Source organism: Glycine soja, chromosome 8, assembly GCF_004193775.1.
Source record: "Glycine soja cultivar W05 chromosome 8, ASM419377v2, whole genome shotgun sequence".
Taxonomy (NCBI): Eukaryota; Viridiplantae; Streptophyta; class Magnoliopsida; order Fabales; family Fabaceae; genus Glycine; species Glycine soja.
In genome coordinates, this window is record NC_041009.1 from 45,454,609 (window position 1) to 45,467,375 (window position 12,767).

The 12,767-nt window shown below is 33.5% G+C and overlaps 2 protein-coding genes across 2 annotated transcripts; one reads left to right on the forward strand and one right to left on the reverse strand.

Moving 5' to 3' along the window:
* The first annotated feature begins 1,319 nt into the window (after positions 1-1,319).
* On the forward strand, positions 1,320-7,109 carry LOC114423579 (armadillo repeat-containing protein 8-like). The gene is made up of 9 exons (XM_028390396.1): positions 1,320-1,775; positions 2,478-3,197; positions 4,307-4,402; positions 4,488-4,571; positions 5,233-5,467; positions 5,549-5,709; positions 5,826-6,104; positions 6,176-6,366; positions 6,541-7,109. Exons 1-8 carry the CDS (start codon positions 1,461-1,463, stop codon positions 6,224-6,226), a joined length of 1,941 nt encoding a protein of 646 aa, XP_028246197.1. The 5' UTR covers positions 1,320-1,460; the 3' UTR covers positions 6,227-6,366; positions 6,541-7,109.
* A 1,889-nt stretch (positions 7,110-8,998) lies between these two features.
* LOC114423580 (chaperonin-like RbcX protein 2, chloroplastic) lies at positions 8,999-12,638 on the reverse strand. The gene is made up of 5 exons (XM_028390397.1): positions 11,995-12,638; positions 10,747-10,838; positions 10,141-10,198; positions 9,483-9,548; positions 8,999-9,368 (listed from the first exon to the last, which is right to left on the reverse strand). The coding sequence occupies exons 1-5, from the start codon at positions 12,331-12,333 to the stop codon at positions 9,246-9,248; spliced, it is 678 nt and encodes a 225-aa protein (XP_028246198.1). The 5' UTR covers positions 12,334-12,638; the 3' UTR covers positions 8,999-9,245.
* Positions 12,639-12,767: the final 129 nt, after the last annotated feature.

Here is a 12,767-nt window from a genome sequence, read left to right on the forward strand (position 1 = left end):
ACATGACTATAATCATTGGCATTAAAGCCAACATCTTTCTCTCTCCTAATAAAAGCCTAAATTAATTTGGCTTTGGTTAGCTTGCCTTCTTTGCATTTATTGGATATGTTATGATTCTTGCGTCTAACAATGAGCCATTTTCCATGCAAAGGCTCGTCAATTCTTGTTGCACTATTATTTGTATCATTCGTAATTGTCTCCTTTGATTATGGTCTTCCATTACATGAACCTATTGTTGCTTCCATCATGGTTTGTGACATTAATCTCTGTCATACAATCTCTAGACAAAAGATCATAGCATCCATATATTGAACAGATCCTGTGTAGACCTTCATATTTTATATGATTCCAAAAATCTTTAAGCTGAACTCTACCAATAGGTTTAGTCAAATCAATTTTGACACAAAAAACAACGAACCAATCCCTATAGACATCTTTTGTATTGCTATTGGCTTTGATAAGCTTCCCTAAAGTTGTAGTAAGGGAAACTAAATAATTTTATCTTAGTAAAAAAAGATTCAATTCTAGGTTTAAAAGATGTCAAAACTTGAAATAAGTTTTCATATTTTGGTGAACATGTCTCTTATAACATGGAATCCAATGTTCTTCCTTAGACAACTTAAAAACCAAAGCATCATATCAAGGTGCATATAATTAATTAAAAAACGAGTTTACAATTAGGACTATAAAATTAACTGGATTATCATTTTCATATGCAATTCGAACTAGATTTTGATGTAACAAATTAATCTTTGAACATTCAAGATTAAAAATCTTATAGCATAAATTTCTTCTTAAAACTTAAGAAAAATAATCATGTCATCTCCACAAGTGAATTAATATTAGAGATAAACTATTAATCAAACTTATAAAAAAAGTAAAATATTAAATCTCAGCTTGATCCATTTCTCCTTTCAATTAATTTGAATTATATAATGGACAAATATCCTAGTTATTTTCATCTAATAATAAAGCTCACTTTGAAATTGACCATATATTGATATATGAAGTAATAATAAAATTAAATTAGTTTTTGGTCTATATAATTTCACGATTCTCATCTTTTTATTCTTATATTTTGAAAATAATTTTTTTAATTTCTATAATTTACATTTTAATTCTCTCTTAATATTTATAATTTTAAAAATAATTTTTTTTTAATTCATATAATTTATATTTTAATTTTTTTTAATTCCTATAAGAACTAAAAAAATAACAACCTTGAAACATTATGGCCTAACGGAGTAATTTAAACTGGTGAAACTATGGACTAACCTAATAATAATAATATATAATTATATAACAAAAAAACAAAATTAGAAAATAAAAGAAAAAATAGAAAAGCTCTTCTTTTCTGGCTCGTTTCTCTTCTCTCTTCCATCGTTTCGTAAGTTAGCATCTCCTCCACCTTGCACGAGCTTCCGCCACCGTCATCGCCGTCGTCGACAACCTCCGCCGCCATGCCAACACCGTCCGCATCCTCCGATCCAATCCTGGACCGCCTCGCCTCCTCCGATTGCGCGGTGAAATTCAAAGCCATCCGCGAGGTGAAGAACCACATCATCGGAAACCGAACGAAGAAGCATTCCTACATCAAGCTCGGCGCCGTCCCCGCCGTCGCCGCCGCACTCGCCGACTCCGACCCCAACCTCATTGTCCAGTCGGCCGCCGCGCTCGGCAGCTTCGCCTGCGGCGTCGACGACGGCGTCCGAGCCGTCCTCGACGCCGGAGCTTTTCCTCGTTTGATCGGACTCCTCTCCGCTCATGACGAGAAGGTGAATTCAAATGTTCAATTGTTTGCAACCGTTTTTTTATAACTTTTTAATGTTTGGTTTATCGGAAAATTGACTCATGCTGTGATCGGTGCTATTGATTCATGATTTGTTAGGTTTTCTTCGTCGTAATGCAATGAAACTAAAAATTATAACTCTAACTGTTACGATTTTTGTTTCGTTTCAAAATAGTTAATCGCTCTGCCAAGTGCTTCTTTGGAATTCAATTACCTTTTCTGGAGTTTAATTATGGTTTTGTTAATATGATTTATGCTTCTCAGTTCTTGTTCACTGCTATAAATGTTGGAAAATTTTATGTATTTATTTATTTATTTTTCCTCCTACTGAATTGTAAAGAAGGATGTAGTCTTTGAATTATTCAGTGTTTTTTGTTTAGTGACGAGTTATTGATGTATTCTATCTTGTCTGTGGTTAGAATGTTTATTGGTGTTTGGTATACTAGTTACTCGTGTGGTCATGCCACTGAGAAGAATTTTTACATTTCTTTCTCAGTGATTGAGACTTAGGATTAGGGAAATGTGGCGTGGTAATGGAAAAGGAGCAAAAACTGAAGCAGTAGAGTAATGGCACTATGGCAGTACTTTGTTGGAAAGATATAAATAAGAAATGTTGACTTCATTAGTTCGTTATTTATTATTTTTCTCCTTTTTAATGCTATTTAATTGCCTGTTCTCTCTTTATCAGGTTGTGGATGCTGCTGCTCGTTCTTTACGAATGATTTATCAATCAACACTAGCTCCAAAGTATGATTTTTTTCAAGAGGAAACCATGCAATTTCTTCTTTCATTATTGGAAAGTGAGAATGAAAATCTTACTGGGCTAGGTGCAGGCATTGTTATTCATTCTTGCAAGACAATTGGGGAACAAACTATATTATGCCATGCCGGTGTTTTAGAGAAACTTACTAGCCTTCTTGACAGTTCTCTAAGTCAGCGAGATGCTAGTCTAGAGTCCTTAGCTGCAATTATTAGAGACAACCCAGCGGCCGTCTCTGAATTTGTGGAACTTCATGGTGGAAGAGCTTTACATTCTGTAGCTGAATTAACTAAAGACAGATATCCTCGAACAAGGTTACTAGCCTGCTTGTGCTTGATTTCTGTGAAGAATTCTTCAACATGCTATCTCCAAGATATTGGAATCAAAACCAAATTGGTATACATTTTGCTTGAGCTCCTTGATGATTCTGGTCAAGTTGGAGATGAAGCTTCTTTTGCTTTCTCAAGTTTAATTGCAGAGAAGGAAGATTTGCAGAAGTTAGCTTTTGAGGCAAATGCTATTAATAAGTTCAACTGTCTCTTGCAAAAGCATCCTGTACAACCTAAACGGCTTGAAGGGGTATTTCTGGCCTTGGCTGATCTTTGCTCAAAATTGGAGTGCTGCAGGTCTAGTTTTCTTTCATTGCAGGTCTGTTGCTTGTGTCCATGTTTTTGTTTTATGAACACATGCATGATTATCTTTGCTGCAAAATTGAGACATGAAAGTTATAAAGAAAAAGCTGCACTCAGCCATTTTTATAGTCATTCATTATGTTTAGAGTTGTGGGTTCTTAACTTCTTACCATTTTTATAACACCATAGGTGAGGGTGCATGCAAGGATGTAGGTAACAGGTGTATGATTGGAGAAATGTAATAGATAATGGGGCAGGATGTAAATTAAGAATCCTGAAAGTTTGCTAGTAACCTTTTCCATATTTTTTCTGTGCTCTCCTTTTCTTGTGGCATCTTTTCACTTTGGAGTATGAGATTGTAGCACAGGTTAGAAACATATCTATTTTTTTCGTTTTGTCTAGGTAACTGTGTGTTTGCATGCAGTTTCTTGCATGTCTTTATGCATTGCATTTGTTTTCTAAAACAATATTAGTTTAACTGATAATTTTTTAATTTATTTAGATCATATTATTTTCTTACTAGCAACAACATTTGCTCTGGCTGTGTATGGGATTTTACATGTAAATCTACTTTTGCTGATATTTTCAGATGTAAAAGTATTTCAGCAGAAACAATTATTAGGGATATCATTTTTATTTTATGTACCATTAAGTTGATTGATTACCTTACAAGTTGCAACTCAATAACTAATTGTTACATTGTAATATTGTATCCCAAAGTCTGCCATACAACTACAACAACAAAGCCATATCCCAAAGTCTAGCATAAAGATTGAAATTTTTGCACCCCTATAAATGGACTGTTGACAAAGTGTTGTGGTGCTCACTTTAATTATTTATAGGTGTTAATGAATTTGGACATTTATTGTTGTTGACATAATGTTTTATACCACCCCATGTTCCCAATTATGAACATGTTTGAATCAGTGCTAAGCCGTATTTCTTCCTGATAGATGACCAGAGCCAATTCTGGTGTTTCTTCTCAATCTCACAATGGATGAAGTTATAATAAGGCTTGCACCAATAAACTATGTATGGATAAAGTTATAATAAGGCTTGCACCAGTAAACTATGTTTTCAGATCCCCAGTCCACTTTCAACTTCTAATACACTTTTGTGTTACAGGTCTTAAACCTAGTAGTTGATGCCTTAACTCATGAGGATGCCAGTGTTCGCACTGCAGCTTGCATTTGCTTAAGAAGTGTCTCTCGCTCAATCAAGGTCTGTAACATGAGATGACATCTGGCACTTGAAGTGTTTTATACTATTGCTATGTACAATTTAATTCTCATAAAACTCTGTTCAGAATTTGAGTGCAGGTCGTTTTATGAATGAAAGGGTTGTTTGTCCTCTGGTTCAGCTTCTCTCTGATCTTTCTACTTCTGTCCAGGTATTTCAATTGTATCTATAATTTTTACTTTTCTGATTATGTTAAATTGAGTAGTTTCTAGGTTTGGAAATGGAACATGCTATCACACTAAAGGATGGGCTTCCAAACTTTAGAAATTGAGGGGTACAGAGAAAAAAAAAGATATTGAATTATCTGTTCCTTGCATAAATTTATGTGACTATGTGTATACTATTGTGATGATAATTCTGATGCTATTCTGTATTGATCTAAATTTGTAACATTTATGTTGTCCCATACATAAAAAAAGGTTGTTACAAGAAGCACTGCATATTGATGGACAAATTCAAATGATTTAGCACTGAAATTGTTCTATCTCACATTAAATGAGGTTATCTCAAAGGGATAATATGTTATCCTATTGTTGATCACTATTATAAGCTTACCTGTTATTTCACCCATATTGTATGTTGCGATTGAATGATATGAGGATATCACAAGGGCAATAGTATATGTTATCATATTATTAATCATAATTTGAAGCTTGGCGTTAATTAGACTCAAGTCATAATCACAATGACCACTTCTCCCTAAGACTTTTTTGTTGGGAAAATATTATATTGATTATTGTAATTAAACAGATGTGGCCTCATAAATTTTCTTGAAGTTTAGAAGGCAGACCTTTTTCTGTTTTATTTTCCAGGTTGCAGCCCTTGGTGCCATCAGCAATATAGTGGTTGACTTTATGCCACATAAATCAACATTCATAGAGTGTGGGGGCATTAAAGAGCTTGTGCAATTGACGAAGTCAATGGATTCGTCTTTAAGGTTAAATGCTGTATGGGCCTTGAGGAACATGGTATTCCTTGCAGATAAGATATGCAAGGAAGGAATTTTCGTGGAGTTAACAGCGTCTTCAATGGCTAGCCTTATCTGTGGTATTTATTGACACTTCAGATTTTCTGTTTTATTGATACCTATTTCCAAATAAGTTGCTCTTGATTGTGTATACTCTGCAGATCCTGAACCTTCTGTTCAAGAACAAGCTCTGGCCCTAGTTCGCAATTTTGTTGATGGATGTGTGTACTCAGTTGAACATGCTTTTGCTGAAGATGGTATCATACTAGATGCTGTTGGAAGACAATTAAAAAAATCTACAAAGATTGAAATTGGGATACAGGTTGGAACTTGGAATTAATTATTTTTGTAAATAATGATGATATAGATTTCCAAACTTTTCAAATATCATTCTGAGTTGTTTATTTATTATGTCTTTTGGTTTTATTTTCCATGCAGGGGATGTATGTTCTCAGCAATATTGCAAGTGGCAATGAATTTCATAAGGAAGCAGTAATGCAGCTACTCTTCCCTCAAGATGAGAATGTGTCTCACTCTTTCTTCGAGCAATTTTTGCAGAGTCATGACAGTCGCTTACGCACAGCTGCAGTTTGGGTTGTAGTAAACCTCACTTTTCCAGCTAATCCTGGTGCATTTGGTCGGATTGTAAATCTGCGTAGTTTTGGCATTGTTTCTCGAATAAAGAAGATGGTCAATGATTCTTGCATGGATGTGAAGGTCCTTTAATTTTTATCCTTAATCTTTTATGTTCCGTTAGTTTGTTTGTAAATGTTCTTCTATTGATGCAGCTTCGTGCGAGACTTGCACTTGGGCAGATTCTTACTTTTGGTGATAGTTAAATGCAATAAAGTTTTCTGTTCCAAGTCCTTTGGCTACAGACAAAGTCTCAAGATAAGGGATGTTGATAGAATTTATTTTCTTGTGTTCACTCTTTTTGTATACAATGTGTCTCCTGCCTTCTGCATCAGCTTTCAATATGGTATGTTTCAATAGATATTCTTTAATGCTTTTTTTTTCCTTTCACCTAGCATTGTTTGCCATACCTGGTACTAGTTTACCTATATTCTATGTTTCCCCTGAAGTTTCCTGACTAAATGGTATTGCTGTTCTAATGTATCAATTTGCTGTTTTTTTTTTTTTGTTTCCTTTGCAGGTGTATCAATTTACTTTAGTTTATCTTTGAGTAAACTCCTAAGTTTGTCTTCCATCGATTCCAGTTTGACCTCATAAGCCCTCCAAAGATTTTTGTCCATATATTCCCTCAAATGATCTAAAATGTCACCACATGACAAATGGTGATACAAAAAAGGCGAATTTGGTGATTGTTTTAGATTTTTGAATAGATTATTTCGGTGACAATAATCTTTAGAGAGCTTTTTGAGAACCAATGTAGGGGTTTACTCTTTCTTTTAACCAGTCAGAGCAGCGTGAGAGCTTTTTGGTTCTGTAAAGCACTCTTGGCCAGGTTACCCTCAAAATATCATTTTTCTTACTCGTGTACAATATGTATTACTTTATGTAAATCAGATGATCATAGACTCATAGTAGATTTACAGGCTTTAGTGTTGTAAGATATGAGTAGTAAACGTCAATTTTAGAATTGAGTTTCAATTTAATTTTGGTTATATTGACAAATAGCAGAATTGTCTGTGTTTCTGACTCTGGCATTGATGCATGCCTTGTAGTTTTCATTTTTTATATTCTAGTTTATGAATTACTTGATCTGCGGTTAGTAAAGCTTGTAGCTCACTTAGTTTCGACAATGTTTCTCATGAATGTTATATGCCAATACTTTGTATAAGAACAATTAAGGAAGCTTAATCTTATTTTCAAAGCGTTTTCTCAATTTAGAAAGAAAAGTTCATAAATATTTATGGGGGGGTGATCATGGCAATGATGGTGATCAGGGAGGCAGTGGCTATATTTGGTGAGGGTGCAGGGACAAGTCATGAATGGTAAGTTTTTTTTTTTTTTTTACTTTTTGCATTCTGCTCTTGAACTTAGAAAACAGGGCCCCCACCCCACCCTTTCCAATCTCTCTTAGAACTTTTTTACTTCTCAAAAAGCTTAAAAATATTTCGCAATTATGTTGTGTTGAGCATATTTTGTTCAGCTGCAAGCACATGACATGTACAGATTTAGATAACAAATTGACCATTGACTTTGAGAATGAAGCCTCATTTCAGCCACTTCCAAAAAAGGCAGAATAAGCAACTTTTGTTCATTAATCATTTTCTTCCGTCGTATTGATGTTGTCCCAATAGCATACATACTGATAGGACTGTGTTTTATTTTAATAGCAGATTGATAGGACTCTTTAGTCTCTTAATACCCAAATTTAGCTTCCTGGAATTGTTGTCTATGTAAAACGTAAAATGGGTTGTATTTTGAGTTTCTTTTCGTTCTTTTTTCTTTTTTGATTGCTTGAGTTTCTTTTTATGATCGAAGTTTGTGCTCAATCCATTGAAACGGACTGAATTGGAAAATAAATAAATAAACTCATTTTTTTAGAGGGGAAAATAAATTACAAAGGAGTATAAAAATGATACTATCTCATTTTCCATATGTTACAAATAATTACTATGATATAAATATTTTTTTGGTCCATCAGTGATAGAATGTTTGACGCCACCGTTTATGGTGATGTTGGTTACTTGGTTTGGATTGGGATGTCATGGAAAAAGCAAATTCAATTTGCATCGAGTGTTTATTAAAAAAGATCGGAGATAGTTTCATCTGAGAAACTTAAAAAATTTAGTCCACAATTGACGCTGCGGGTATGGGTAGGATTCAACTTTAGGACCTTATATTAATCTGTGGCAGTGTTTTCCTGGCTGGCGCAAATCAATATCCTTTTTTTTAGGACATATTGAACGAAAAGACCAGTTCTGATTGCCATACTAATTTTGAGGTTGCAATATCTCCCCAAAAATCCATTTCAGAAAATAAATATTTAAAAAGGTAATGGTATACAACTATACATACAAACCACGGCTATTTTATTGGCATATATGGGAAATTGAATCGATAGGGAAACATGAAATTTGTTATATTTCTTCTTTTTTCGTGGTATGTAATTTTAAAATGATATTTAGTTTTTGAATGGCAAAACACGAATGTTAGAGATATTCTCTCTTTAACAACATTCTTTCTAAAAAATTTCAACCAATCATAGAGAATGGAGACTATTAGAAAGAGGAGTGTCGTTAGCATTCCTTAATGTTGACATATTCATTGTGATTAGTAAAATTTGTTAAAAATTATCAATTTTTGTGAGTCTCACTTTTAGATTAGAAGAGATAAGATCATCTTTGTCATCAATTTTTTACACAATATTTGAGATGAGGTGCTGTTTTTGGACCCACGATACAAAAGAATAAATTCTCTTTTCATTTCTTAAATTAAGCACCCATGCTAAACTCCAGGTCAAACTAACGTTTTATCATTAAAAAAAATTAAACTAAATGGACAGTACATGTAATTGTTGGAAAAATTAAACTTTGGTAAATTGTATTACAAAATGTAAAGATGGGTTTTTGGGTGGGATCCAATTAAGAACCCAAATAAAGGTATTGAGATGAAGAGAATATGTTCTTTTGAGGTGCTTGTAGTGAGATAGGTAAAAATGAGTAGGTTAAAATTGGCCTAAAATTCATCTGAAACTAGCGATACATAATGATTGTGTATTTAACAAGGTACATATATATACATAATTTACATAACATAAAACTGAGAATCCTATTAAAGGAAAATGACACAAATGACAATTTTGGAAATAAAACAGATTGATATTGAAACAAAAAATATACCTAGACTAGGAAGAGGTTGGAAGACAAAGTAAAAATTTGAGATGAATTATCAACCAATCTTTTCTGTGTTTGTGTCATCTGTGGGCCATATTACTGTCTCCATGAGCCGTTCCCTCATTAACTCCAAGTTTTCATCAGAGATTTCTTGATATATCTCAGCATGGTTACATTTCTGCACAAAATGATAGAGATGGAGAATGTTTATAAAGTTAAGTACATCACTCTTAGTCTTCACAAAATATTTTACATGTTTAGGATGTCAGAGAGGGTTATTGAATTCTATTACCTTGACCCATTTACCATAAAGGTGAAGTCGAGTTACCATCACTCTTTCAGCAAGCTCTTGTTGCTCCTATCAATTGGAAGAGAGGAGATATATATGAAATCATTGACTTGAAAATTATGTGAATAAAATCTAGTGTAATTGTGTAAAGGCATTAAATGTAGACATGAAAGTCAGAGACATGAGAGGGATAGAACAAGACTGAATAGCATATTATGATTTATGGCATGCATTTATATGATTGAAGATTGAGAAAAGACCATAGCATGCTTATAATTAAGGATGAACGTGTTCAAATCAGTATGTGTGTTGAAAAAACATTGTATGGCAGTTTGACAGTTCTTAAAATTTGGTATAAGCAAAAAATGAACAGAAGTAGCTTGTAATAACAACTCTGAACCTCCATCTGTTAATAATAGATAATAAAAGCAATGTTTGCAACCTAAATTGTTGAAAATCCCACAATCACTAGTGATATGGCCAATTTATATACACAAATGGATTGAAGATCAATGGATGTGCCATGTATAAATGGATAAAAGAGAAAACGCATTTGAAATTGAGTGTAGTAATTTGTTTACAGAAGCCACAATAACATACCTTATATCTTTACTGAAATTTTTCAACAAATGAAATAACTAACTAGGGAACAAAAGACTACCTTCCCAAGGGATCGAATAAAACGTTTCCCATCTGCTGGTTTGTTTGATGCAACAAAACTGCCAAGAAAGAAAAACACAACAAACAATTATCTAAATAATGATGAGATAGATATTGAATCACCAGATTCTAGTTTAATCATCATACTGAACTATTTAAAATTGCTCGAATCTCCTCAACAATAGCTAATTACTGGCAAATTTAGAGAGAGAGAAATATTCAATGAACTCAAGTTATATGCATAACATATTCAGGGTGCATTTGGTTTGGTTTTTGTTTTCAGTTGACATGTTTTTACTAAATTGAAAAAATTCACATTGTTTTATTCTATTTCATGTTTTGAAGAATTTCCAAAGGAAATAAAGAAAAAAATATTGTTTTCACCACTTGGTTCACAACATCTTGTAAAAAAAAGGTGATTTTGGGTAATTAACTAATTATAATTAATAAGTGAAAACATACTAAATAAAAATGAAAACAAAACCAAATGCACTCTAAACCTGAGACTTAATAGAAAACACCACATTCATGGATTCATCTCATACAACTGATGAAGAACAGTTAGATTGCACCCATACACCTGAGACTTAATAGAGACTTCACTTACTTATAGAACCACGTGTATTTAGGTGGATTCATCTCATACAACTGATGAAGAACAGTCCTCACAGCCTTGTATGTGAAATAGTTGAGCATTTGCTGTTTCCAAAGATGAGATCAGTTAGATTGCCTACAACACTTAGTGCATTTGAATTATAGCAGACAGATTGGTGATTATTAGTTGCAGATATGTAAAAAAAATCCATATTCTCATTTTTTACAAAAGACTCATAATGTATGAAAATGATATTCCTCTTATTTAAGAATGCTGCAAGCTGGTTTTGTAATGATTATTTTTAGTACTACTTGCATGATTTGTTCATTTGATATTTGCTCTGTTACAAATGATCATTTATTGACTAGCTAGCTAGGAAATTGTTGTAGTAGCTAATGTCAACATTACTGAGAATACTTAAAAGGAAACTCTCATGTTTGTAATGGAGAGAATTTCAAAGCAGCATTTTGAGAAAATTAAGCACATTAGTACGTGTTAAAATTGAAATTGAAGAAAAACGGAAGAATACTGTCACATTTCTCAATTCACATACAATTTGAAATCTTTGTTAGTACTATTATATATCTATACTACTATTTCAGGAGCCTGTTGCTCCTTCTTAACATATTTCATAATGATATAAATAATTTTGCATGATACCATTTGATGTAAGCAAGAAAAGGAAAGAAACTCATAGTAAAATTGTGTAGAGGGTTAATAACTTTAGAGCTTCCGAGGACTCCTATTGCAAGCTGACTTGCAATTATCTAACAAATGACATCTTTGCCATAATGATACAATCTTCTAAAGCTCTGCTTAAATGTCTCAAAAATTAGAATATGTTACGAAGTACAAACTCCTTAAAAAGGGTAAAACAAAGCAATGCTAAGGGAAAACTGAGTTATTATAATAATAAAACTAAAACCAAATAAATAAAAAGGTATTATTAAGGCTATGTTTGGTTTTCGGTTGGGAGGCCTCTAACGTCCATTCAAAAAGTAAAGCTAAAGAAAGTCTCTTGTGTGTGATTTTCAGTTAAATCTGATTATAAACTGAGTTTCATCACAATTTTTTTCTTGAAACATTGAAATGAAAGAAAAAGAAGGATTACTTTCGCAAACTGTAAAAAGAAATTCATTCAAACTTTAAGTTTACAAACTTTAATCCAGGCATGCACTAAACATCGGATCTGAGTGTTTTTCTTGTTCTTTTTTTATAATCACAACTTTCCAACCACAAGATATTAAACATGCATGTTACCGTTTTAACATCTTCAAAAGTGTCCTCATATTGTCCTCCAAGCTCATTGACAATGGTCACTCTCCTATCCTTGCGCTGCCTCTTGCAACTTTTGCTAACAAAGAGCCTCCACTCTCTTCCAGGATCAACAAATGAACTGCTCAACTTCATTGTAGTTCCACCACCACCACCATGCTTCACCAAATTATGCTTCCTTCCCATCAAATTCTTGCACAAAACAACATCTCCACCACTCTTGAGATTGACACTAGTTGTTGTTGGGAGAGCATCCACACACAAACAAGGGCCAGTGTGAGAGTCCATTACTGATGATCCCACAACAGATAGAGCACCCACCATTCTCTCTCTCACAAACCAACCAACCTCAACAACTAAACAACACAAAAAAAAAAAAAAAAAAAAACTCTCCAAAACACACCTAAGGTCGAAAATTGCCTCCAGAGACAATGGAAACTCTATAAATAGAGATACCCTTTTACACAAACTACACCAAGGGAGGAAGAGCAATAGAGGGTGTCCAAAAAGATTGGAAATTGAAGAAGCAGTTGTGGTCAAAGACGCATGCAGTGTTTGTGGGAAGGTTGAACAAGAGAAGGAGGAGGAGGCTTTTGGGTGCAAGGAAAAGTAAACTAGGAAACTATAGAGGGTCAGATTTTTGAAGGGTGTGAATGAATCTTAACCTTACAATTTTTTGAGGTCTAAATTTGTCCAACAGAAAAAACGAAAAAAAAGTGAAGGATTCTAATTGACAATGGAATCTGTTTAGATTTTCA

Coding starts and splice junctions, on each gene's coding strand:
- LOC114423579 (XM_028390396.1), top strand. CDS start 1,461: ATGCCAACACCGTCCGCATCCTCCGATCCAATCCTGGACCGCCTCGCC. Junction 3,198..4,306: donor CTAGTTTTCTTTCATTGCAG/GTCTGTTGCTTG, acceptor TTTGTGTTACAG/GTCTTAAACCTAGTAGTTGA. Junction 5,468..5,548: donor AATGGCTAGCCTTATCTGTG/GTATTTATTGAC, acceptor TATACTCTGCAG/ATCCTGAACCTTCTGTTCAA.
- LOC114423580 (XM_028390397.1), bottom strand. CDS start 12,333: ATGGTGGGTGCTCTATCTGTTGTGGGATCATCAGTAATGGACTCTCAC. Junction 10,839..11,994: donor CTTTTGAAGATGTTAAAACG/GTAACATGCATG, acceptor CTTTGGAAACAG/CAAATGCTCAACTATTTCAC. Junction 9,549..10,140: donor TTATTCGATCCCTTGGGAAG/GTAGTCTTTTGT, acceptor TCCAATTGATAG/GAGCAACAAGAGCTTGCTGA.